Source organism: Meleagris gallopavo, chromosome 25, assembly GCF_905368555.1.
Source record: "Meleagris gallopavo chromosome 25, MGAL_WU_HG_1.1, whole genome shotgun sequence".
Classification (NCBI taxonomy): Eukaryota; Metazoa; Chordata; class Aves; order Galliformes; family Phasianidae; genus Meleagris; species Meleagris gallopavo.
In genome coordinates this window covers 2,588,753-2,616,361 of record NC_139428.1, presented here as the reverse complement: position 1 = coordinate 2,616,361, position 27,609 = coordinate 2,588,753, and the positions used below count along the sequence as shown (strand labels likewise).

Below are 27,609 nucleotides of genomic sequence, written 5' to 3'. Positions count from 1 at the left end.
AAATGAGGGCATCCAAATGAGAAACTGCTCTGCCAAGAACGACGAATTCAAACCCAAGTTCTTGAGGGAATTTCCACGCCTCAGCAGAGCACTGAGCCAGTGCAGGGTGTTTTAAGATATGCTTTGAAGAGTGAGTACAATCTCAGGTGGTTGGCAGTATGGTTTGATAGCGGAGCAAGCTATGCAATACATGGAGATGACAAAGAGACTGCAGCATCTCAGGGGTTTGTCTTCTCTAGCTTACTATCAATGGATAAGAATTGTTCTATAAATCTGCCTAAGCAGACACGCTGCCAGGCCGAGCAGAGTTTTTTACCTGTGTTTCTGCACTGCTTAAGGAGTGGAGGTCAAGAGATGGATCAGTCTTCAGCTCCGGTTCGGGAGCTGCAATTGGGGCCTTCACCAGGATCTCCTCCTCATCAGGGTTGGCTCCTACCCCTGAGTCCTTCTGGTCCCCACCGCCCTCCTTGGGCACATCGGTGTCTTTGTCCTCCTCAGACACCTGGGACTTGGGCCTCCTGAGAAAGGAGGAGAAGAGGCGGGAGAGACCCCGGCCCTCGGAGGCACGGCGCTCCTTCCGGCCCTGCTCCTCAGCCGTGGGCGTGTTGCCGTTGGATGCCTTCTGCTTGGGCCCCGACCCCTGCTCTGGGGATGCCTCCTGCTTCTGTGTGTTGGCAGCCCCTTCCTCCTCCTTCGCCTGCTGCTGCTCTGAGTTTTCGGGGTCTGCCGCTGGGCTCTTCTCTGTTGTCATGGTGGTGCTGTAAGAGAGGTGTGAGAGGTCAAACACTGCGGATAGGAGGGCCGAGTGGCTCAATGCACAAGCAGACATAGAATCACAGTATCACAGAATGACCAGGGTTGGAAGGGACATCAAGGATCACGAAGCTCCAACCCCCTGCCACACGCAGGGCCACCAACCTCCACATTTAATCCCAGCCCAGGCCGCCCAGGGCCCCATCCAACCTGGCCTTGAACACCTCTGGGGACGGGACATGACCGCCCTGTCCTGCTGATTCCAGCCTACAAAATAAGGCAACAAATAACTCATTCTGCTTGTTTTGACAGAAAACAGCTCTATGGCTGCTTGCCCATGCATCCTTCACCACTTGGACAAGGCTGGCTAATGCCCTGGCATCACATCTACAGCTGGGCAAGCAAGAATGGTTAAAATCTGGGAGCAAAGGGGAAGCAGAGCCCACATGGCTGTCCTGAGGTTCACTCCTTCATGAGTCCCCTTCCCCTCTTGCACAGTGCCTGGACATGGAGCAGATGAGGACACACACGTGATGAGATGTTCTTCCTCCTACCAAGCCATGCAAAAATCCTACACAGCCCACAGGGGCTCACAGCACTACAGCACCCCCCTGCCCAGCTGCTATGGGAAGGGAAAATCTGCTGCTGCCCACCCAGCCAACAGGAGCTGTTATTAGGTCAGGAGCTGCATACCCACCAGTGTTCCTCACATCTACATGACCCTGAAACAGGTTGCAGAACCTCAAAATGATCTAAAAAAGGGGGGTGCAAAAATAGGATCGACTGCTGTGCTCGGAGCTGTGCTTACAAACACCACCCTGCCCAGCACAAGGCAGACCCAAAGAGGCTGAGAGCACTTTGGGATTCATGAGACCTCTGCGTTGCACCATCAAACATCTGAAAAATTTAAGACTAAAAGGCTTCCAAACAATCTCCATAATGGAGAGCAGATTTCTTCAGAGCTGTGTTATTAAGCTGATGCAATGTTTATTTCAACTTTAGCCTGGGCTGTTGACACAAAAAGATGGAAATCACATGCGGGGAATATCTATTTAAGGTATAAAGAGGCCCTAAAATAATCATGCTTTAGAGAGGATAGAACTAATCTTTGTGCACTGCATCACATGTATCTGCAGCAATAAATTGCCACTGCTTACGCAGAGCAAATAGCATATAATCCAATATGCCTCCCAATCCCCCAGCCCAAACCTCAGCACAAAAACATTCCCACAGAGCACAAACTTAAGGAACATGTTAAGATGTCACCTTCCTACGTATCGGTGCAGCCAACAATTTTAATTTAGCTCCAACTAATTGTCAAAATAAACAGAGTGCTTAAAGGACAAAAGCCTCCCAGCTTTCCAAAGCTCTCTAACGTTGCATTTAATGCAAAAGCTTAATGTTATTGCTAAAGCTGTGGTTTATAACAAAGCAGCATTAGGGACCTGCTCTGACTTTCCTTCCCAGTAATGCACAATTCCTGAGTTCAGCCATGCTGCTTTTCCACAGGGGACCCCTGGCAGCCTGCAGGGCACTGTGGGCAGCAGAGATGTAACATGGGATGGACCATGCAGCAGTGGGACCCGGACTCGAGCTGCATTTGGGAAAGGATCTCTGAAACCCCCCAAAATCCCATCCCCTGGCCCAACCACAGCAGCCAAATCTGGGAATGAGCCACAGGGCTCATTTTAGCCTGGTTTTGCAGCACCAGACCACACGCACAGCTGCCCACACAGTGAGCTGGTGGCCAACAGGTTGGCCGTGAGAGTGGCCAAGAAGGTCAGTGGGATCTTGGGATGCATTGAAATTCAAGAGCGTGGCCAGCAGATTGAGGGAGGTGATCCTCCACCTCTACTCTGCCCTGGCGAGGCCACATTTAGAATAGTGTGTCCAGTTCTGGCTCCCCAGTTGAAACAAGACAGGGATCTCCCATGAGGAGTCCAGCAGAGGGCCACAAAGTTGATGAAGGGCCTGGAGCATCTTCCTTGTGAGGAAAGGCTGAGCGACCTGAGTGTTCACCTTTCAAAGAAGTCTTGAAGGAATTTGTTTTTGCATGGTTAAGGCAGAAAAGGCTCCTCAAGAAGGCTGTGAAGTCCCAATGAAAGGAACGCAGCACTCAGCCAGCTCCCTGCCATACTGCAGGTCTGCCCCATCCTGAGCACCCAACAAACAGCCGTGCATCTGCTGCCCAACAGGATGCTTAGTTGCTGCTTCCCTCTGTGTTTGTTTTGAATAAACGCATTTATAAGAACCGTTACCAAAACACACGTTTGAAGTGCTCTGCTGTCTCAAAAACAAAAAGGCAGAATCACGGCTCTGGAAATCAGGAGCGAAGGTAAGGGACAGCAGAAGAGAAGCCTCAGCAAGGCAATAAACAAGACAGCCTCCAAACAAACACTTCCTCTGGATGTAGCTTTCTCTTTTTAATCACTAATATCTCTGCAAACAGCCTGTTCAGCCTGTTTGTTTGCTTGGATTTCAAAGCAGCCACCACTGTGCACTGCAGACAGCACTCATCCCAGCGTCTGAAGGTGGGACCAGTCTGACTGCAATAAACATCTCCACATCTTTCCTCTGTCCCCCAGGAATGGCGTCAGAGCTCAGCTTCCCTCGGCCAAATCCCCCTCCCAGGGCAGGGGATGTGGAGATGGGCACGTAGGAGCACTTCCCTTCCCTGCCCTTCCCAACAAACACGGAATCGTGGCAGTGAGCCACCAGCACTGCTAACACAGAGTGCACTCGAGCATCTTGTTGTAAGAGCTCAGCCCTGCCTGGGCTGGCAGCTGCCTTTCAAGTTTTATGCTCAGAAATGCTTTCAAGCTCTCAACCCAAAGCAATGGAGCTCACAAGTGAGACACACAACCAAGAGGCCACGGTACTCTAGGAGCCCATTCCTTCAATCTTTGCTCAATTTTGTTCCCATGCAGGATATCTACAGTAGAACTGACACAAAGTTCCTGCTCTGCTGCTCTCTTGCTCATTATTTAGACAAAAAGTGGGTTTTAAATACATTTTCTCCACTGCAGTTGGATCAGGTTTTCCAGCTCTCATAACACTGGATGCGGAGGGACTCGTTCCTTCTGGTTTTGCATTTAGAAGCACTGCTGCTCAGCTGCACTAACTGCCATATTTATCACTGATGGGTTTGGAGGGAGGTTTCTGGTCCAGTGGAGAGAGGGCATTTTATGCTACAGAAATACACAAAGCACAGAAAAATTCAGATCTGGTCCCATGCTGCCTTTAGAGATTGCTGAGTAAATACCTCACCAGCAAAGCGTTCACGTATGGATCTGTATTTAAGCATTTCAAAGTTTAAGAGCATCCTACTTCAGACAGGAAGTCTACAGCAATAGGAAGCAATCAGAAGAAAACTTCGTTGCACATGGTTACAGCAGGTCTTCTGAACCTACCAGCCTGCAATCAGACCCTCAGCCCCCCAGATGCCCCGACCCCTCTGGCCTCACAGCTCACAGCCCAGCTTCCACCCAAGGGCCCATAACATCACTGTGGGGAGTGCAGGCTTCTTTCAACCTACTCTCACCCTCCTTCTCTTCTCCAAAATCCTTTAAACAAAACAAATCCCAGCCTTAAAAGGAGTAAGTTGTCTGATTGCTTACCCCGCTTCTAATATACACATTTAGATTCGATGCTTGGTAGTGTTTGATGAGCACAGAGGGGGTATCCACCCTCAGTTCCAACCCACACCAGTGCGGGCTTTCCTCCTGCAGATGTTGGAGAAGAGTTGTCCCTCAGGATGGATGCAGCCTTTGGTTCCACCCCTCCCATCGGGCATTCTTTTGTACCCACTTTCCCCTTTCTTCCTCTTCCTCCCACCACACACCCAAAAAAATCGAAGAGTCACTTTTTGCATGAGGCACACAGAAGCTGACTGCCTTCAAACAAGCAGAAAAACCTGAGCTTGAAGCTGTGGCCGGATAAGAGGAGATTGTAACTGCAGCCAACAGCCTGAAGAAGAAAAAGGAGAGCCCCAGCAGCACTGCATTTCTGAGAACACAAACCGTCCTGCAGTGAGGCCACACACCATGGAACTACAGCCCTTTGCTAGAACACATTGCCTGACCCTCCCGCCCAAAAATGTGAGGCTTCACTGAGCACCACAGTTCCACCAAAGCTTGGAGACGCCAACAAGAGAGACACTTCTGCTGAAAACAGAAATCCAACAGCTGCAGCAGCAGCAGTGCTTCTGTTGAAGTGCACTCCTTCCCATTTCGCAACGCATGGGGAAAGCGCACAGCAAACGCAGCTCTGCAGGGCTGCTGCCTGCACAACCACGGTGTGTTCTGGGATGGAAGAGGAGAGGAATGAGCAGAACGTGTTTGAGTAACACAGCCCACAGATGATTTTTTGTACCACTAGGAAAGCACAGCAGAGGACTGAGTGGTTTCATTTTTTTTTAACCAAAATAAGAAATTCAAATGCCTCTCAATAAATACCCCTAGAAATGGGAACAACTTTAAGCAGCAGAACCTCTACAGAACCACTACTGAGGCTACGGGACAACAAAGGTCCTACAAAGGGACAAAAAGGTCCATAAGAACCATGCCATAAATAACTGCTTTTGCAAAATTTAACATCTTTTATTAGAGGCACGGTTAGCATTGAGTATCTCCTATCCGTTAGCTTCTGGTGCTGATGCTTCGGGTCCTGAACAAAAGGGATGCCTGCAGTAATGTGAGATGGGGGGATCTGCCTGGGCACACAGGGAAAGCAGCCACAAGGCAGATGGCACATTGGAACCGCCCGGATTTAATTCTCACCAGACCAGCCCTCGTAATCTACTGTATGTCAGCAGCACCGTGCCCCTCTTTCATCTTCTGGGAGCGTACAGCTTTCCTATTTAAATGAGGGCAAAAAATAGTAGCTTACCATCTGCTGGAAACAAATCATTTATGTCAAATTGAAGACCAGGCTTAAACAATGACCTGACTAAATGGAGCAGTAAGTGCATTACAACAGAGCAAAGCCAGAGCCCCTCCCCTATATCCTCAGAAGCCCTCCCAGATGCTGCAGCCCTGGACGTCACCATGCAGGAAGTCATAGGCTCTGCTCATCAGCAAAGCACTGAAATTTCAATGAAAACACGTGCGTGCTGCTCGAGCCCGGTCAACAGCAATGGGTCCTGAAAGGCCGCCTGCTCGGGATGTGTTAGGGAAACTTGCTTGAGCTTGGAAGAGATTGGACCAAAAACTGAGCAGCCAATGGATGGATTTCTTGCAGAGGCTGCCAGCACCATCAGTCCGCTTCCATGCTGTCCCTAATGCTGCAAGACAGAAGCAGGTCGGCAGCTTGCTAACAGACAGATTGTCAGGATAAGACAAGTGTCACTTCCTATTGTGCAGGAGTGACTCTCAGGACTCCTTCAGTCCAACGAAGCAGAACCAGTGCCATCCTGCCCTGAGCACAGGGTGCGTTCTGCAGCTCACCCCATGCAGCAGCAGGTCTGCAAAGCACCCGATCCCCTGCAATGGAAGCAGCCAGCACAGCTTGGGAGCAGCTGTTGCACTGTTAACCCTGCAGCCCTATCTGCCCAAGGAAGGGAGGGGCTGAGCACCCATCCCCACCCAGCACAGCCCCAGCACCCACGCCTGTGCTTGCAGATAGCACCCAGTCCTGCAGACATGGCACGCGCTGCACGGGGCCAGAACCCAAATCTCAGCATATAAAAGCACCCTGGTCACCTAAAGCAACAGTTACACAGAAATGAGCAGAGATCTCCAATGGCTGAATAGAAGGGTTTTCCCTGCATTATTCATGAGGTTTTTTTCCCTGTGTTTATTTAGAATAGCTTAGCTTGGAGGGGACCTTAAAGACCACCTAGTTCCAAACCCCTCACCATAGGCAGGGCTGCCCACCTCTAACTCAGGCTGCCCAGGAGAGCTCTGCTCTCATTCAAACCCTGCACTGTACCCTCCTCCCAGCATCACAAAGAGCCCAAACTTCTACTATTTCAGTAGGACAGTGCCGACATCACTCTGTGTTACACACTGCACATCCTCAGCACACACTCAGAAACTCAGGGCTGCCTCAACAACACCCACCTGTACTGCTTGTGATGCTCCATGACCCGAAGTTGTACCCCCCCCATAGGGTGACTTCACAAGCTGTAAAGCACAGGAGGTTCTGCTGGCATCTCAACACCTCCTGCACAGTGTGACCACCCCCCCCTTGCAGCCCTCTACATCCTCACCTGCAGGCTACATCCCACAAGAACCAATAATTCTCATAGCAGATTCCATCACTCAGTGTTCCCTCTTCCAAATTTTGCAGTGTTCCCCACTCCATGCATGGCAGGCAGTGCAAGGCAGCGGCACCGCAGCTCCTCAATGGTGCAGAGAGCTGGAGCTCGAGCATCCCAGTGGTCCTCTGCCCCACTCACAGAAATCAAAGCAGCCATTAAAGATATTTTTCTGGGCTCAATAGCCAATTACACACAAATTACAGAACGACTCGGCCCTGCCATTCCCCCCAGAGCTTCTCTTTTCGGCACCGTTTATGGCTGCAGCAGAACCACCAGAGCAGACACTTGGCCTTGCAGTCATTTCACCAGGGTGTTTGTTTGTTTTTCCATCCGGCAGTGAAATCAGGCAGCTTTCCCTCTTAATCCTCTTAATTAGGGGTACGCAGCGGTTTTCATTCCTTAATTACATGCATCGACACATCTGATGCAACACATTTGCAAACAACCATTTGCACTGACGATGGCTTTGAATCAAAATTGCCGTCGTTTCCCACACTGCTCTGTGCTGCTGACAACACAAGATGTGAACCAGCTTTTCCAGCTTTAACAGGACGCATTTAAACACAGCTCCAAGAAACTGCATGCAGTTTTCATTAAATAATCACCTGTTCTTCTGGCAGGTATTAAGTACTCAGTGGCCACAGCAGTGAAAAATCGCCGTCGGTCTGCTTGGCAGAGCAGAGCACAGCTTTAAGTTGGCAGAGCTAAAGCTCCAGTTCCAGGCAGTGTGCTCAATACTGACACAAGGGATACAGGGACATTTTCACATCCAGCTCCGTTACTTTGGCAGCTCCGTTACAGCTGGACAAGGCACACTTCATTGCAGTAGCTCAGCTGTCAGGAATCCCTTTGATCCTCCAGGAGGGCACGAACACTATTACCATGGCTTCTGCTGCCGAACCAAAATAATGATGCTGACACCTTCTGCCTGCCCACAGAGCCATTAGGGCTGAGTCCACAGGGTGCCCGTGCTCACCAGCTTTGAATTACTGTGCCCACTCCTGCCCTAATGCACTAATGGCTCACGGGGACACAGCAGCTGGGCTCCAGCAGGCAGACTGCTGCATCGGCCGCAGCAAAACAGCAAGCAGGATATTAAATATCACCTTGAGGGGAAGAGAGAGCATGGATTAAAAAAAATATGTGAAGGAAGAGAGCATGGCACTGCAGATGTTTTGCTGGAGATCACTGGAAGCATCCTCTGCCCTCCACACAGCACCGCTCTGCTCACCTCCTGCACAGTCCTCGGCTCACAGATGTTGCAATCATTTGCATGGAGGAAATGTGCACAAATGTTGGTTTCTTGGAACTGCAGAAAAGGAAGCTGTGCTCACGCTGAGTACTTGCAGGGGCAGAGTTACAGACACATTCTGCACCCACATGACAGGGCTGTTTGCTGACATTTTCAGCTGCTGTCCTGCTTTCGGAGCTCGCTGGGGCTGCATAGGAAGCACGGAGCCTAATGTGGGTTTTGATTCTAGGGCAGGCACTGATACCAGCACTGCTGCTGCATCTGAGCAGTTCTCGAGCAGCTTTTTTACTTCTTCAATTCCCCTCTTGGCAACCCAGCACAGCAGGAGGACACACTGGCACTAAACACCACCCCAGCACTCCTCGGTGGCCTCTGCATTTCTGAGCAGAGCACTGCAGCGACTGTGCCTCAAGCCAAGCTCAATTCTGCTGCTGACCCCAATGCCCCCCCACGCAGGAGTCCAAAGGCTGCTCTGTGAGATGCACTCAAACACTCCTCTCCCATCCTCACATTCAGCTGCACTCATCCTGTTCTCCTCCTGCACCAGCACAGCTGCTCTGCTTCTCTCCCAGGCAATTAATAGTCCCTTGCTTTGTCTCCCCACTGAGCTTTCCCCATTCCCTCTGCATCTCTCCTCCCCCCCCCACTCCCCCAGCTTCTCCATTTCACTTTACATTAAGCACTGCACCAGCAGCCTGGTGTCCCTGAGTGCATTAAAGAGAACCTCGGTGCAAAGGCAGACATTTGCAGGCAGACCACAGGCGTGCACCAGGGAACCTGGGGCACAGCTTTGAAGTTGAAAGAGGCTTTCCCTGCTCCCATGGTGCGAGGCTGGAACGCTCCTGGCTGAGACGACAGCAGCAGATAGCACACAGCTCTTGAAACGGGGCAATATTAAACAAACAAATAAAATAAATAAGCAAAAGCAAACAGAATGCAGCAAGGTTTAGTATCTCCCCATCAAAATAAATCATCGTGGTTACAGTCAGCGGAAATTTTCTGGATGGCTACTGGTCCTACGTGCCCATTTCATTGAATCACTGAGGTTGGAAAGGACTTCAGATCACCAAGCCCAACCCCAACCCATCCCACCATGCCCTTAATCACATCCCTCAGTGCACATCTCCATGGTCCCTGAACACCTCCAGGGACGGTGACTCCACCACCCCTGTGCAGCCGTGCCACTGCATTATTACTGTTATGGAGAAGAAATTTTTCCTGCTACCCAACCTGAACCAGCCCTGGCCCAACTTAAGGCCATCACCTCTCATCCATTCGGCATCCTGTTGACACATATTCTGCAAGTCAGGTCTCACAATAATCCCCCCCCTACACAAAGTGAGCGCATTCGTGTGCACACAGCCAACAACACAAAGGCAGCGCTGAGTTTTTGGTTTGAGAAGTTCTGCTTATTTTTCCCTTTTTCACATTTCAATCCCAGTTGTGCAACTGCCTCTTGCCCAACAGAAGCCTCACTGCCCAATGGGCCAGCTGAGAGCCACAGATCTACAGGGACCCAGAGCAGCTCAGGTATGGACCATGCACCAAACCCTGCCGAAAATGAAAAACAGACATCGCTCTCATCCAGGCTGTGGATATGAAACCTACTGGTCCTGTGCAGCCGACAGCAGAACCGGAGGCAGAACCCCACGTGCCCCATCTGCACCAGACACACGGCCGACAGCGGAGCCCACAGAACAATATTGCTGAAATCCACATTCACAGAGCACAAGAGAACAAAATGCCACACAAATCCTCTTTTCTGCAAGCTCTGTCGGTATCATTGTTAGGGACAGAGCTGCGATGAGAAGAGCCTTCAAACGACGCCAGGGCGAAAAGGTGAAGAGAGCAAAAAGCGAATGTGATCTCACCCATCTCCACCAGACAGATGGCCGTGCAAGCTGCCTCTCTGCCCTCCAACAAACGCAGCCTTAAGCCTCCTCCTTTGCATTTTCTCATAGGCAATGGTTCAGGTTCTCTTTATAAACTGCTGCTGAAAGTAAACGGTCGCTCGTTCCTCGTTAGCGGTTCAGTGAGGTGACAATAATCAACGTGGAGCTGAGTGGGGTGCAGGATGCTCTGTGCAGCTGCAAGGAGGATTTCTTGGCTGACTTAAGAGGGAAAAGTAAAGAAGCACAAATGAAAAATGGAGATTTCCTCCGTGTGCTGGTCCCAGCTTAGGAAGCACCCACCGAATGCACTTCAGCACTGCGTGTGCAACCCAAGCTGGTTACCACTGCTCAGTGCTGAAGAGCCCACAGAAACTGCTCCAAAGTGAATTAAACCTCCCACTTAAGGATATTTCATTATGTTATCCCTAATGGAGGGAGGTGCTTACAAACATCACTGAGCACAGCTCTGTTCTGGCTCCTTGCTGAAGCACACAGTGAGCACCGATGGGATTTACCCTTCCAGCATCTCACCTGCTGCCATCGCACTTCCGAGCCTGTTTATTTAACTGTGCTCCTACTCTTAAGCTCCCATCCAATTACTGCTCCCAATTACTCAGCACTCAAGAGCCTACATTAATTACAGAGCGCGCCCCGGATCGCGGGCGGCACAGCGCGGTTGGGAGCTCCTTACAATGAGCCCGTGGATGAGATGAGCCTCTGCAAAACGACAGAGATCTGTGGGGCAGGAGGGACACAGAGCCCTACGTGAGCTCCTTTTCAGCCAGGGACGGGCAGTGGCTGAGCCACACGGAGCCGGAGCTGTGTTGGGACTGAGCGCAAAGCCTTCACCGGCACACTGCCCATTGCCGTGAGCACAGCTAACGGGAGCTATTCTGCAACTTGCATTGCTAAGATTAAACGCTCACCCAGGCATAAGGCATTCTTCTGATGGATCTTGAGAAAATGAAACATTTTCAAGGCAGATGCATGCCAAGATTCTATAAACTTTGCTCTCTTTTTTGCCTTTCCACATGTAGACTTCTCTTGCAGAAAGCGCTGCCGCAGTGCCACCCTACGAAAGAGCTAAAAGCCAAAAGCAAATGCTACACCCCATCACCACCATCCACTCATTTGCTTGTTCAGTATGCATTCAGCACATTGTGTTTTGGGTGGAGTGGTGCACTTTCAACACAAAACTCAGGAGGTTTGGTCTGTGCAAAGGAAAGGGGGGAAAAAATGAAGGTAAACAGCTCTCCTCTGACCAGTCTGTATCATCTGTGACTCATTTCTGCTCTCCCCACCTACCTCAAACCTGAGCTCTTTGGGAAGGGAAGTTCATCTCACTGCAGGGCTGCATGGCACCAGGGCTGGGACCTGCAGCAGGGAGCCCATGGGAGGGTGAGTTGGGCACAGCGGGTGCAAACCTACATGAGAGACACGGGGGAACAGGGTGGTGTGCAGCTGTCGCTGCTTCAATGGAGCACTCTGAGACAGCAGAAAGATCCTTTCTGCTCCACCATATTTTTCATACGAAGAGCAGTGATGAAAGCCATCGGTGCTCACCCAGTGAACAGCTTGTTCACAGTTCATCTGCGCCGCAACAACGTCGTCGTAAGCACCACAAACAACTTCCAGCCTGCTGAAAAATAGGAAACTGCCACCCAAACATAACCCCTCCAGTGCCAGCAGAGCAGCCCATCGCACGGCTGTATCTCACACACATCCCTGGTCACAAACATTCAACGCCAAAGGTATCCTGGTATGCAGGTGGCAAAAGCCGTGCTGCTTTCTGCTCGTAATAAATGCAGATTGCAAACGTGCTCACTGCAGCCACACAGAGCCATGAGGGCTGTGCCAGGCACCACATGGACTCAAGGCTTGCATGGCAAACCAGCCACTTACAAGGCAAATATCTGCACTGCTCCAAGTCAAACTGGCTTTCAGTTTGCACTCAGAAACACAATTCATTGCTTGGAGTGGCGAAGGCAGACTTTTCTGAACAAGCAACAAATTACAAGCCTTACCTCTGAACCTGCTGTTAAACAAGCTTATCAGTGCCAATACCAATGCATCTAGATCATCTCGGAGTTATAAGCCTTCATTTTAAGCTTGTGCAAAGATCTGGGCTCTCCCTGACTGGTTCACGAGACATGAACCCTTGCCCTCCTGGGCTCTGTGACTCATTGCCAAATGCCTCCAGGCTGCAGCATGCAAACCATGCACCCAAAGAGCACCCTGTGACTGCAAAACACCCAGGTAATGGGTGGGAAAGCAAATGCAACAGAGGCATCAAGTTCAGCCCAAAAATGCAAACAAAAGCCACACACTGTACAGATGCTTCCTCCTGCAGAGATGGACGTGGCTGAGCTGGAGCTCGTGGGTGTGCTGAGCCCTAAGGAGCAGCTGGCTGCATTTATGCACCACTTCCCAAATCCCAAATTTGGTAGAAAAGCTCGGGTGGTGTTTTCCAGCTGAAGGAATACAAAAACATTTGTGCTTTTCTGCTTCAAATGAATGACAGCACGACTCAGAGTATGTTCTCAAGGAGCGATTCTGCTGCAGTGGATCAGGGCAGGAGAATTCCATCACAAAGCCCACACTTGGCCAGATTCAGAAGGTGAACCCATTTCCAAGATGGGTATAAATCTACCCATGGTTTTCAGCAAGCTTGATCAGAGGGGCACAGCTCCCTTCCTTACGATGCTGCTCACAACGTAAAAGACCAAAGTCAGGGCTGTTACGCTGAAATCGTGCTTAAGACTTTTTTGCATCTGTTTCTATGCCAAGAGCCACTGTGCTTTCTGGGGTCTGCAGAGGCACAGAGGTGCATCTCCACCTCAAAACAAGAGGAAAAAAAAGCTAAGCCCACTGCACAGCCATTCCCTTTCCTGCAGTGTGAGCTGCACAGATCAAACCCAGGCCAAAAAAGCTGGCTGGTGCAGCGATCAGACGACTCTCATGCCGGGGAGCCCAATATAGTTAGAGAAAGAAATAAAGCTGCACAAAAGGCATCACAGCAAAACACTAAATTTCACTTTAATTGCAAGGCTCCTTGCTTGGCTGAAGCCATTGCTCACCATCACTATGTAGCAGTGGCTCTGCCTCTGGAGGCACGCAGATATAATGCTAACAGATTCCACGTCCCAGGCTCTCCTGCTCCATCCACCACGTGGTAGGACCTCTTTTCAATAAACTACATCTTTGCAAGGGGAAGATCTCTACTTGCTAATCATCATTTCTCAGTAAGCTACAGAGCAGCAGCAGCTGCAGAACGTGAAGCCAGGAGTGCAGCTCTGCATACCTGGGTGCAGGAGGGGAACATTCCTTGCATCGGTGTCCTGGAACGTCATCTCACTCCAGGAGCAAAATGAGACAGGAAAAAAAAAGTTGCTCCAGCGGTGGGAAATATCATTGCTTGAGGTGCTGGGGTTTGTGTTACAGCTGCTATATGGGAGAGCAGCAGCAACTGATGGACGGGACAGCAGAATGGCCTCGAGTTGCACCAGGGGAGGGGCAGGTTGGGTGTTTGGGTGCTCCAGGGTTGTGGGGATGTGGTTATGGTGGGATGGGTTGGGGATCCTAAAGGTCTTTCCCCAACCTCAGTGATTCTGTGCTACGATTTTCAGCCACATCCTGGGCGAGGGAAAGGAAGTGCACGGGCAGGAACAAACAGAGCAGATAGAGCTGCACGTAAACACAGGAAGCGTTTGTTGAAGAGAGCAGTTAGGTGGGCAAGGGGGAAACAGCAGCAGCCACACTGGAAACAAAACACATAACAACAGCCCCAGAGAAAAGCTCTCCTGTAACGAGGCATGCATGCTGGAAATGGGATCAGGAGCAGCCGTGGGCAGAGCAATTCAGCACACCCTCCCCATGCTGATGCCATCACTCCTGCTATTCCTCATTGTTAGATGACCTTTCCCCAGTGCCCATTCCCTCGACAACATCACATCGTCAGTCAGAAACTCCTGCAGACCAAAGGCGCCGATCCTCATAATTAACTGCAAATCAGAGCACCTGGAAGAGCTCCTTTCCAGCACATCTGAACACAGCACAGGGCCTGGCTGCACGTGGGAATAAAGGGAAGAGCAATATTGAGCCTGGACTTGGCTGTTCCTCCTCTCCAAGAAAGCCCAGAAGTCCTCAAAGCCTTCAGACTAGAGATGCACAGAAAGCAAACACCCAACAGAAACCAAAAACCCAACAGACTTTTAGCTGAGAACACTCACTCTGTGCGCAGCCGGACACCTCCCTGAGCCCCAAACGTTTCTGATTTGTACACAGATGAAAGTTATTTCTGCAGCTGCCAGCAGGCAGCCCACACTTCAGTTCTACACTACGGCACTCGGTGTGTTTATCCCCTGTGTCTCTCACCAGGTTCTCACTGCACACATTCGCTTTCAAGTCGGCAGCTGGAGATAACAGCAGAGAAGACCGAGGGTTGGAGCGGCTCTGGGGCTCACCGCCTCTGCTCCGAGCTGCTCGAAAGCAAACTGCAACAAATCCTTGCTGCTCTCTTGCAAGCTATGCTACATCTTCTTCCTTCAATGAGTTTGGGAGCTGGAAGGCAACAAGCAAGGCAGGGGGCTGCAGGAGGAGAACAACTCCCAGTAAGGCAGCGGGGCTCAGCCCAGCTGTGTTAGCATCCCAGCAATGCCCAAACCTCAGGCTGAGGGCTGCACCCGCAGGAGGTGATGGAGGCACGAGGAGCAGCCCTGCACCATCTTCTGCCTCTACCCTGCAATTCCGCTAGGCAGCCGTGTGAGCAGCTTAGTCATTTATTTAACGAAAAGCTTTTAATTATCTCTCTCACACACACGCACGACGTGGGGCGGGGAAGGGGAGGATATAATCAGCCTACAACGGGTGACCCGCGTGTTCAAAGGAATTGTGTTTTTCATAGAAATAGCCAACTAGATCAAAGCTGCTGCTGCTAAGCCCTGCCCCAGGCTGCAGGCTGCACCCAGGGCGTGCTCTGCTGCAACTGTAGCTCATGCTGAGCCCATGCCCGTGTTTAGGCAGAGAGAAGGTTTCTCCTGAAGCAGCTGCAGGCATGGTGAAGGAGGTCAGCGCACGGCTTGCACCTGCTGGAAGCAGGGCTGATGCAGCGACATCACACAGCACTCGCTCTCAGCGACAGACGGAAGGGAGAACTCTGCAAAGCCGTGAGCTCAGGGGCTGTGGGGGGGCTCAGACCCCCTGGCAGCACCGGTTAGAATGCTGTGCAGCTCAGCAGGACGGCAATGGGGACGTGCTGCAAGGTGCGCTCGCTGCAGACACAACAGCTCCAGCAAGTTTGCACAGGAGCGTGTATCAGAATTGCAGCAGGATCCAAAAGAGTGTGACTGCTCACACCCAAAGCCCACACAATTTCCCTCTCCGTGGAACTGCTGCGTTAAAAAATAAAAATGAAATTAATAAAAAAAAAAAAATAGGGATTTAGTGCAGAATTAAAAGTCTTTTGGTTTAATACATAACGTCAGAGGAATTACAAAAGCAAAATTTCAAGTAAACAGCAAACAGGCGTAAACAACCGACTGAGCGTAAGGAAACTAATAATATTAATCTGGATTAACTGCAAGCCATGGACATTCCTACCTAATCCACCCGATGGACAGACACAAATCCCCACCATGCCGCATCCCACAGCTCTTGGCAACGTAAGGAACCACAGAACTGATCAGAACGGAGCAACAGATGAGAAGAATACAGCAAAATCTTTACGTGCGGCTGCCTGCTTAATCTACAGAGGATTACAGCGAAAGCCAGGCACCAGGAGAGCAGAAGAAGCATTGCAAAACATCGCTGAGCCCCAGCTGGGAGCTCCTCTCGATGCAGAAAGCGTGGCATGGGGCTTCCCAAGGAGCTGCAATATGGGAGGGTGGGACAACGCAGACCTGGGTGAGAGCAGGGGGAGCGCTGGCACCTCTTGATGCTCTGAAAAGTTGCACTGGGAAGAAGTGCAGCCAGGAAAAAGGTGGTAAACCCGGAGGTGAGTATCAAAGCACAAAGGGTGATTAAGAACTGGAAGCTATTCGCACCCACAGGACTGCTGTAGTACTCCTATGTCGGACCCCTCACGTCAAACCAACGTCTGTAACAGCTCCACCTCGTTGCCCTTTGCTACCAGAACCCCGTGAGGACTGAGCGAGTAGAGAATCAAAGCATCACCAAAGCTGGAAGAGACCTGCAGGATGAAGAGCACGCACACATCTCCTACCTAAGCCCCCCCATACACGCACACAGGCCACACATCCCCACACTGACTTCAGAGCAGAGCAGCTGACACCCCGTGGCTCAATGCCCGCGAGCTGCACAGCACAGCCACGCTTTGATCGCTAATGAATGAATTTGTAAACGAGGCTGCTCAGCACAGAAACACAGCATCTATCAGCCCCACTTTGCATCCATTTCAATATTTGCTCAGCAAGCAGCAAATGGAGAATCGGAACTAGACATAGTGTGTTTTGCTGCTTTCCCCAAATCAAAAGCTGTCAATTGCAAACACCACATCCAGAACTGCCAGGTTGGAGTGTAACTCTTAAAGCACTTCTGGGCTGGAGCAGCACAAGGTGCTCAGAGAGGGGCAGTGAAGAGCTCTCCCTCCCCCCCCCCACCCAATGGAGGTGCTGGGAAGGAGCTTTGCCCCCCATCTCTGCTGCTGCACTGCCGAGAGGGATTTGGTGCACATCGTGATTGGCAGAGCAGATCAAAATGCAATTCTTCCTGTTCTTCTGACCTGGAATGATACAGGAGGAACAAAAAAAACCCACCAAAAAATACTCAACATTTCTCTCTGCTTGATAAGTCTGATCTGGCTTTAAAAGTAAGGAGCGCTCTGTTTATCCCAAATTCAACCTCGGCAGCAGACGATGTTTGCCACAGAACCCCAGAATACAGACTTCATTGGGCAGCTTTGCCATGTCAGCAGAAACTGACTGACCCCACAGCCTTAATTCACACCAACTGACGGCAGAGATGCATCCAGAGGTGCTCGAGGTTGGCACCATTTGTACACAGCATTCCATAAAAACACCATCTGCAGAGCAGAACATCCCCACTGCCACAAGCACAACGCTGCAGGAAAACCTTCAGCCAGCTGCCAACGCCGTTATGGCACAAAGAGCAGCTCCAGATCCACGCGGGGCAGAACCTGGAGCAGCAGGGCTGCAGCTCTCACCCTGCAGGTCTCCTCCCCTGGGGTTCCACAGGGATTATTTGACATTCATTACTGAAGAGTGAAACTAAAATCTGTCCCGGAATTGGGACGGCCTTTAAGAACTGAGCTCTGTGCTGCCAGTCGTGCAGCTCTCAGCACACGAAGCTTAGGGAGGACCCTCAATGCAGCCCACCCCAAACCCACGGAGCAGGCAGCGAGTGCAACACACCACACACCTACCTGCGGTGTCAGCTCCCTCCCAGCCCTTGGACCTGCTCCTACCACAAACCTCACACTGCCTAGGATAAAAAGCCAGCAGCAGCTTGTGCTGCAGGTGCACTGCTGGGACCTCCATCGCATTGCCAACCACCTCGGCAGCCCCTCCAGCAAGCGCTCTCCTGCTGAGCCGCGGCCTCGCGGCACTCAGTGCTCCATCACACACACAGGCTGTGCAATGCACACACAGCACAAGCGCCGTGCAAGCAACACCACACACACAGACACAGACACACACGCAGAGCAGAGCTTGCACAGCGCGCGCGCACCACGACACGCGCGCACATGCAATGCGTGCATCAGCCGCGCGCGCGCGCACCGCGAGTGCCGAGAGCGCCCTTTGCACGCCCGCACCCCTCGCGTACACGCGGGCTACGCACCACGCAACGCAAACCGCGCACACACAACGCATGCACCGAAGCGCCCAAACGGGCAAAAAAAAAAAAAAAAAAGAAAAAAAAAAAAAGAAAAAAAAACAACGGCGCGCGCCCGGACGCGCCATGACCGCGCACACGGTCCCGCATACACGCGCACTTACCCACCCGCCTCTGCCGCTCCTCACGCAGCGCACCGGGGCCCTGCGAAGAGCCCTCGGTGCGCTGCTGCCTCGGGGCCGGGCCGGGCCGAGCCGAGCCCAAGCAATCCGAGCAGCGCCGCTCCGAGCCCCTCCGCGCCCGCCGGCAGCGTCCTCCCGCCTTCCTCTCGCCCTCCCGCCCGCACTCTGGCTCTGCCCCCGGTCCCGCCCCCACCCACAACACTGTAGTAAGTTCCCATTGGTAGATCTCAGGGGGCGGGACGCCGCGCCACCCTCCTATTGGCGGAAGGAAAACGGCGGCTGTCGGGGAGGGCGGGGGAGCGTCCCTTCCCCCCCCCCCCCCCCCCGCTCTCCCCTCAGGGTTCTGAGCAGAGCGGCGCGCCGTGCCGCTGCCCGCCCCGTTCCCTCACAGCCCCGCGGCGTTAAGGCCCGCAGGGACCGGGCTGCACACACACACACGACCGGGGGGGGGGGGTTCCGTCTCAACGGGGGACGGCAGAAAAGGGGCAGAAAGACGCGTTCTCGCCTCGGTATTGCCCAAGCGGCCACCTCCTCAGTGACCCAGATTGCGGAGCGGCGTCTGAGGGAGAGAGCTGAGAGGGTTACCTCAGGGAGACGGAGAAAGGAGCCGGGGTGAGGCGGGAAAAGCGCTCTGAAAATCATTTTGTTGCCTAATTCAATGTGAGTTACACCAAAAACACGACAACACGTGTGCTGTGAATTGCTGGCTTCGCTTCTTCCATCCCGCACAGCCCCAAACTGACCTCTGAAATCTCGGAGGAAGCAATGGAAATTTCTTACATTCTTCACCATAAGAACATTTTGCCTCGTGCCAATATTGCAAATATTTAAAGAACTCCCCCCTGGTTTAAGTCGCTTATAGGAGTCCCTTAGAGATGGGGAATTACTTTAATAAGTCAGGATTTCTTGGTATTCAGCTGCTGCATATGGACTAAGGAAAGGAATTATATCCATGCGAGGCATTTGTTTGTGATCTCTAAGGCAGGAGCCGTTCCTTGGAAGCTGAAGGGCTGCTGTGTGGATGCTCTGATCCTCAAGCATTGCTCAATGCAAACCAACCAGGACTGATGCACAGCACCCTACCTGTGTCTGTGTGATGGGCACACAACTAGCAAACAGCTCTAAGTCTGCTTGCAGCATCTTAAGAGCTCCTCAGCACCAGATTAACTCCAGCTGAGGTAAGTTCTTCATAAAAATATCCTTTGTAAGGTGATCCGATGCCCTGCTGTTAGGATTTGTGCATTAACACAGAGCTCCCACTTTGCCATTGCTGCTGAACAATGTGTTCAGAGCATTACCAGCACAAATAATAAACTTCACATAGCTCTCCATACCCCAAGGAGCTTCTCTAAATGAGGAATTCCCAGCCTAAACAACGGAACTACGTGGCATGCTGGTATTGGTGCTTCCTTCCCCAAAGCAAGGAGAATTTAGGATGAAGAAAAATAGTCAGGATTGCTCCAAGCCCTAGGAAAACAAAGAAAGGAAGCTGGCCAACTGGATCATTTATAAACTACTGTTCTAAGCAAGCTGGTGGTATGTATGCTGTACATATTGCATCCACAGTAGGCATGTTCAGCTTCCATGCCACTTTGCTAGTAGGAGAGCATCTCGAAGGCAGCAGCAGCCATTTCACAGAGCAAACAAGGTGGGAGGAGAGCAGGTGGCTTTGCTGTGCCAGTGCTGGCCCTCTGCCCTTGGCTCCTCTTCCAGATTCAGTGTCACCATCAGCGGTGCAGAGCTGGCTGATAGCAGAAGGCCAAGATGAGGCATAAAGGAAATCTCCCTTCAACTTCACAAGCATCATTTTACTGTGAAACAAACAGTGACGGAGAGCAAAGATAGCTCTGATAAAAGATTTACCTCAGAGGAAGGGGCACTTCAGCTAATGCTGAATTTCTCCAGTGCTCACATCTTGATTTAGTGGTAGACAGCCAAAAAAAAAGCCTGTAGTAATTCATCTCCAACAGACTAAATTGCAAATGCAAGAAATATTCACAGAATCACAAAGAAATAGCAAACGCTGCATCACTTTGCTACAACATGCATGCACAGTGATGGCAGCCTGGGACATCCACGCTCACCAAACACTGCTGCAGAGACAAACCTCCTCCAGCCTGCCACGACACTCCAAAACCAACAACCAATTCACTGCTGAGCAGGTTATTAAAGGGACAAACAGCACGCTCCATAGTCAAACAGCCTTAGCGACTTTGCTATTGTGAATCCACTTGGCAGCAAGTGCCAAGTTGTGCTAAATCCAAGCTGCTTCTCCTGGTCTTTTCTATGTGATCCTCTATTGGGGGTTTTTTTCTTTTATTTTTATTCTTTTTAAACCACAGGAATTGTGTCATTTAAAGACCATCGTTGCAGAATTAAAACCACATGTTCTTTCTTGTGGGCACGAGAATCCAGCCACTATATTTTTGGAACTGGGTTGGTGTATGTGGGTGCCTTCTGGGGAGATGGGAAGGGCAGAGGGGAAAGCTGGGCTGGTTCCTCTACACATAGGAATTCCAGTCCCAGAACCCGGTGATTTTAAGCCCCATCACTGATCTGAAGGAAGCCGATGTTCATTCGATACAGTGTTTTGCTACACAGCAGACCAGCTCCCAGAAGGAGGAGGAATAAAATAGATACGGAGGAGCACAGGCTCTCTGCAGGCTGTGTGCCAGCACAGGGAACAGCTCCCTGGAAAGTCAGCTTTGTTCCAGGGCTTAGAGACAGCATGCAAAGCATGTTTCTGCCAAGATGCCCCATTTAAAGATTAGAGGAGGTCAGCTTAAGATTGCAGGATTGAGTTTTCATATGGCGAGTGTTTCTATGCTGAGAGGGAAATACTTTTCCCCGTTAACTTTGGGTAGGAAGTATTAAGCATACAAGTGGCTGCACTTAAAGGAGATAAAAAGTGCTTAGAAACCCCAGGGCATAGATTACAAGCAATGCTGTGAGTACAACTAGTGCATGCTCAGGAAAAGACAGAGTCGGTGTGGAGCTGTCATGGGAAGAGCCAGCACAGGAGAGGAGAGACGCTGACCATCAGGCTGTGAGCTCTCCCTCATTTCAAGCATTTACCACTTTTTCATTCCCTAACAGCCTTTGTGGAAAGAAGACACGACCAGAAATAGAGGAGCATGCTCACAGAGTGCCCGTGCTCCCTATCCATCACTAAACATTCCAGGAGATGCTGCTAAAAACCTTGGTCTTTGGGCAGCAGGCTTCTACACCAAACACGAGCAGCCAGCTTGGCCAGGGACACAGCTGTCACTTCAGCGGGGGACACACTCAGCTATGCAGCCTTTGTTGAAATAAACCTAAAAATAACAGTTAGTGCCACCTAGGGACCAGCTCTAAGGCAGGGACACAGAAGAGCCATACCACAAACAAAGAACGTCAGTGGCTGATTTACTCCTTGCACGGTTGAGAAGTCAAACTGCAGCAAGGAGAGGCAGTTTAAACAACACCAGGAAGGTGTGGTTTGCACCGCAGCTTCTCGCCCCACGGTTAAGTGAAGCTTTCACAACAGATTGTTCAAGCACAGATTTGACTCCGCACTGCTGCTCCCCCAAGCTGGGCAGAGCATCCTTTGGCTCTGAGCATTTTAGTTCAGCAGACAGAGGGAAGCAACCATTCCTAGATCAGAGTTTATGGAAGAGCAATGTCAACCCAGAGGCAAGCTACAGCCAGGTGCTCAGAAGGGCTCTCGTCTACAACAGAACATCACACAGAAGCTGGACCTGCACATTAGTGGGGGATACCTGCCTGGAGCTAACCAGAGACATTCACCATGGAGCAAATATTCCTTGTAAGCAGAGCACAGCCCACCTCATTTCTCCATGAGTAAGAGCTGAAGCACCCTTCTCAGTGCTGCTCCCCCACCTACCTCCCTGGACCTTGCAGGGTTTTTGTCTTAAGCTACTAACGGGATCAGATTTGTCACCCTGAGTCCTCTCTCCAGATGATCCCACAGCCTAATGCAGCATAGCCAGAGCCTGCTGAGAGAGGCAGTTCTGCAGGTGCGCAGTGATTAATTGGTGCACATTTCCATATCACAAATGAAAGAGAAAGAAAGAAAAAAGACTTCTAAGCTCTAAGTTGAAATGCAGTATATTAACCTTTGAAAATGGCAGTCATGGATACCAGCTTCAAAAAGATTAATATCAATAGGGCAAAATCCCAAAGGGTAGCATCACATCGCCACCAGTTTCTCTGAAGCTTTACAAAATAAAGCATTTTGAGGCTTTATTTAAGGTCGTATGTTTCCCTGCTCGTTCTAGGAAGGAAACCTGAAGCAATTCTGATTTATAGGCAGAACCCAAACATTGGGGTCAGGAGGAAAGGGGAAATCAGAAGGCCTGAGGAAAGCTGTAGGTACAGATGAAAAAGCAGGAGGGGAAGGGGTGAGGAAGAATGCTTCAGCTGAACTGCTGCCATCGCCACAGCTAATTGCTGAAAACCACCCTGCAAAAAAGGTTTGTTACTGAAACAACGCAGCTCAGTTGTGTGGCACATTCTGTGGGTCCACAAAGGCACAGCTGCAAGTTAACACGGTGCACACAGCAAACCTTTCGAGGGAGAGATGCAGCAATAGCTGCAGAAGCCAAATCTCACCCCTGCGTCCCGCTTCCACCACACACCGCATCAGAAAGAAGCTAATAATCATTAAGCTGCCATCTTTTATTTCTAATTATTTGGCTCCGCAGCAGGGCTCCTGCAACCATCAAGTAGGAAGGAAGCAAATCTCAAGGGAATGTTTTGAAGAGGCTCGCAGCTGCCGCTGTGTGAATGGCTCTCCAAGAACAGGGGCAACTGCTGCATGCTGCCCACAGAGCTGGGAGCAAAGCATCTCTGTTAGGGCTGGACTGCAATGTTGATTTTTAGGTCAACTAAAACAGCTTTTCTTATGCAACAAAGGATACAGAAGGCTCACATGCTTTGAGGTTTTTTTGTTGTTGGGTTGTTTTTTTTTTTTTGCTTTCATTTAATTAGATGGTAATTCAGAAGGCAGCGCTGCTATTTTAAACACTACAATGAGAAGTGTTTCATTGCCTTCAAAGCAGTGAAGTGGAAGCAGTTGCAAAGCCAGCCCTAGAACTTGGCACTGCTTTGGATTCTGACCACTTCTTGTGATGGGGTGGGACGAACAGAAGGGATACCCTGCTGCCTCACTGCCAGGAGGGATTTTGAGCAGAACATCTCACTGGAAGGCAGAAAAGTGAAAGACCTCATTTGCTCTTCCTCTTTGAGCTCTACTTGGAATACAAATTACAGGAAGGCCCAAGTTTACAAAACAACAGCTGTTCAACAGCTCCATGCAGCAACAACCTTCTCTAGGAGAAGAATACCTTAGTCAATTAAGCAAGAGAGAAATGATTTCATGAGCAGGTAAACATTGGGATGACAACATCCAGCTCACAGCACCACCAGTGCCAGCAGCAGGACACACCTCTGCAACAAACAGCTCTGAACATTTTTCTGCCAGCACACACCTCCCCTGACCGCACTGAAGATTTCTTGATGGGATTCAAATGTCAGCAACGTATCTGAAGGTCCAGAACACAACCCCAAATGCCAAAGGCTCCTCTTGCTGCTCATGCAACTCAACATTTTTTTGTTTTTGCCCTCCAGCTCTTTGCAGCACATCTCCCTCTAGAAGCTGATGGCAGTACTCTGAGCATTGCTGCCCAACACCGTTATTAGGCCAGGAGAAGACACTGACTTAGCACTGCTCCCATGCATTTTGTGTTCACCTCACAGAAAAGCCAGGCTTAAGGACGGAAGGCAACCTGAGCCATCTGATTTCTCTGTGAGGTAAGGGTCAGGGTTATCCCCGATCCACTGAACCTTTATCTTTGAACAAGGTACCACTTGGCCTTGTTTGCTGAGATTAACACCAGGTTTCATCTGCCGTCAGGGCAAAACCCCGAGCAGCAGGAATACTGACATACATACACTGCATTTTGCTTACATTTTTCTTCAAACTCCAGCTCCTGGCTAGCAGGCTGCCTGCCTGCATTTCTCACAGTTAAACCTTTTGTGCAGAAGGGTTTTATCCTGCATTCAAATGACTGCTTGGGGTTTGGATGGCAGCTCGGCACCTCTGATCAAGGCAGATTCTCTGGTTAATTAATTCTCCTTCTCTGAGAGACTCAGTAGCAAAAACCACTCATTCAGAACAGGAAACAGTCATGCAGCTTCCAAAGATAGCACTTCACTTGGTTCTGTGTAAGAAGAACAGGTTCATACTTGGGTCTGATTCATCCCCAGCCCTCCCCTGTGAGGCACTGTGTAATAATGCTGAGCGGAGAATCAAGTCATCTGCTCCCAGAGCCTTCCTCTGCCACGAAACCTCTGCTGAGAGACCACACGAACCCACTGCACCGAGAGGATTTTCCCCCACGCAAAGAAGGATCTCCATGGCCCTAAGCTGGAAGCATCAGTGCCTGGTGCACTTCTCCAAGCTCGCTGTGCATTTCCTGCAAGAAGAGCCCCAGGCTGCTCCCTGCAAAGCCACACGCAGCTACATTTCTACCCAGGGGAACCCAGCACAGCTGCAGCCTCCAGGGAGGCTCTTACACAACTACAGCACTGATTTAGAACCAACGGCTCTTGGGAGGAATCCGGGGAGAAATAGGGAGCACTGCTTGCTGCTACCAGGGAAAATTTCAACCTCCAAGTCTTCACGTGCTGTCAGCTCAGGAGCTCACACAAATAACTCCATCTCACAGTCCTGGCCTGGACATTGCTATACGAAATGCCTTTCAATATCTCAAACATTCACAAATACACACGATAAATTCCACTTTATTTGAACAACCAGCACTCTGGAGATTGAGATGGAAGAAACAAGGGCAGCTCATTATTAAAGCCCAAGGGGTTCATTTCAGCTTTCCCTGAAGCAGCACTTACCCAGAGTTGAGGCAGCACGGCAGCACACGCAGGCCAGGCACCAGGATCCATCACAGGGCAGTGCATAGGAGAGAAAAGAGAAGAGACACCGGTCAGTAAGCAGCCCCAGCCACACAAAAAAGCCCTACACACGCTGCAAATATCCCTCCAGCCACAAAGTGCTCACATTCGCACTTCATGCCATCGGCGCCGCAGAGTTCAGTAAGTGAACTACAGCATCTGGCTTTTCTCAGAACAGCAGGTGGAACCGGACTATCACGTTGGGCCACTTCTTAGAAATGTAAACACCAAATGCAGAAGGAAAAAAAAAAAATAATAAATCAGCTGGTTACCTAATGCTGATAAAGCAGAAGGCACTGGGACCGCCGTCCCGTGCTCAGTGTGCTCCAGCAGTGCGGGCTGCCCGTGTGGCTCAGGTGCCCCCTGGCACCCCTGGAGGAGCAGCGAGCTCAACCCCGGCTCCTATGGCCTTGCATAACTTCCAACTTCTCTTTTAGGTTTCATTAGGAGGGGGGTGGACTTCGCACAGCACGCCTCCAGCCCCAACTCCAAAGGGCTTCAACTGAGCCCTCTAGTGGGCTTTAAAAACTCAACAAAACACCCATAGACCTAATTTAATTAATGCTCTGCCAGAGGCCTCTAAACCCTAATCCTCTCAACAAAAGGATCATTAACTAAATGAAAAGATTCAAGAGAGCAACGGGTCTCTCAGCTACAACCAGGCCAGCAGTGTGCTCTGGTGGGCAACGCCAGAGCCCCAAAATGCCCCCAAATGGTCCTCAGCCCAGGGTACGGTCCGACACAAGCACACAGCAGCACATGGGGGACACTGAGCTGCACCAGAGGATGGGCACAGGTTCATTCCCATCCTTTGGGATGTGTCCATGGGACATCACATCCACCATGACCATCCCTGTGCAGTCATCTCCAGTGAGCTCAGGAGCCATCAGGGCTGGAGCAGGGCAATATGAGTACAGTGCTGATTGATTTCAAGGTTCCTATCAGCTGGTGTCAGAGCCCAGCAATCAGGCACAAGCTTTCTTTTCAAGGCAGCCTCAGCCTGGGACAGCACCTCCATCCAAGGACCATTTGGGGGCAATCCAGGGCCTAAATGAACAGCAGGGAGGGTCGCCCACACATAAGAAAGCAAGAGGTGGGATGCACATTGGCGGACCAATTCAAAGCATGCAAGGATACAGTCCATTAAAGTACAGCCAAGAAAAGCCTTTAAAGTCAAAGGTTCCCAGCCCACACAGCTCACTCCAATGGGACAAAAATGGATGGAGATTTGGAGTTGCCCTTTGCAGACAGCTCTCATGGAAAGACACTTCCAGTTTCTAAGCCACACACAGGACCCAGAGCACCATGGCTGCAAAGAGCACATCCACAGGAGTACTCATTAGTGCGGTGAACAGAGCTTAATTACAGAGCAGAGACAGCTCCCTCCAGGTTGGATGAGTGCAGGTCGTGCTGCCCTGCAGGGAGGGCATTCCTCATGGACCTGCACAGCCTCTGGCCACCCTGATCCCAATCAGGGCCCTTGCAAGCAGCTGCAGAGCCCCGGCCCACAAACATGAGAACCCAAGAAGAGTAAGACTTCAGGTGTTGCTTGCAAAAAAGCCTCCATCAGCAGCAGCAGCCTACACAAGTCTCATTGCAGATGCTACTGCAGCCCCCCCCCCCCAGATAATGGTATCCTGGGCACATCCATCCTGTTCAGAGGAGCAGAGTCTCACCAAAGCCCAAATCTGAGCTCCACTCATGCTGCTCACCAGGGCAGAGAGCTGATCACACCCCAAGGGCGGACAGCCTGGGCTGGGCTCTAAGGAAGGCCAGAGGTGCTTTAGCACATTCCTTCTCCACAAATCAGCCCACAGCACCAGCCAAGCCCATCACAGAGCCTTGCTTGAAAGCATTCATGAAGCCCCCTGTTTTCAGCAGACATGTTTACAGGACAGCTGCTGCCACGCAGAGCCCTCCCTGCCTGAAGACACAGGAACAGCCGTTCCCAGAGCTAATGAGGCTGTCCTGCTTTGACCCGGGGCACTTTTCAACAGACACAGAATAAACAGTCCTCTCTGTGTTCACCTCCTAGAATAAATCCCACGAGCTTCCATCTCCCCAGCGCAGGCAAGAACACAGATGGTCACGGAGATTAAAACATACAGAGAATTAACAGCCCCGTGCAAATGAGCTTCTTCATCCAGCCCAGTGCTGCCAGGTGGCACGAAGAACAGCACTGGGATACAACCGCCACGGTTTGCTGAGCTGCAGTCACAGCCCCATATCGAGCAACACAAGGCCAGGGAGCAGAGTTTGTAAGGGAAGGAAGGTGCAAACTGCCAGAGCCAGACACTGCAGTAACCACGTCTGCCTCAGCCTGGCTCCAGTCGGTGTTTCTAAGGGACAGCTTTCAGAGTCAGCATCTGAATTTGTGCAGATTCATGGGGATGACTCAGGACAGGCGCTCACACTGCTCAACACAAACTCCTCCTGCAGGGAGGAAGCTGCCCTGAACTTCTGAAATGCCAACAAGCAGCTGAACCCATTCGC

At 50.9% G+C, this 27,609-nt stretch overlaps 1 protein-coding gene across 17 annotated transcripts in view; it reads right to left on the bottom strand.

Annotated features, from left to right (window-relative positions):
* Positions 1 to 25,199, bottom strand: part of EPB41 (erythrocyte membrane protein band 4.1) — a 69,037-nt gene extending 43,838 nt beyond the window's left edge. For 12 of the 17 annotated variants that reach the window (XM_085208796.1, XM_085208783.1, XM_085208797.1 and 9 more), the window contains exons 1-2: positions 18,130 to 18,337; positions 317 to 758 (exon numbers count right to left, since the gene is read on the bottom strand). In XM_085208796.1, the coding sequence (XP_085064922.1) occupies positions 317 to 751 (435 nt within the window). In that variant the 5' untranslated portion in view covers positions 752 to 758; positions 18,130 to 18,337. Of the gene's footprint in view, positions 1 to 316; positions 759 to 18,129; positions 18,339 to 25,056 lie in introns of those variants that run through there. The other 5 variants (XM_085208798.1, XM_085208800.1, XM_085208785.1 and 2 more) reach the window with 4 other exon arrangements.
* Between the last annotated feature and the right edge of the window lie 2,410 nt (positions 25,200 to 27,609).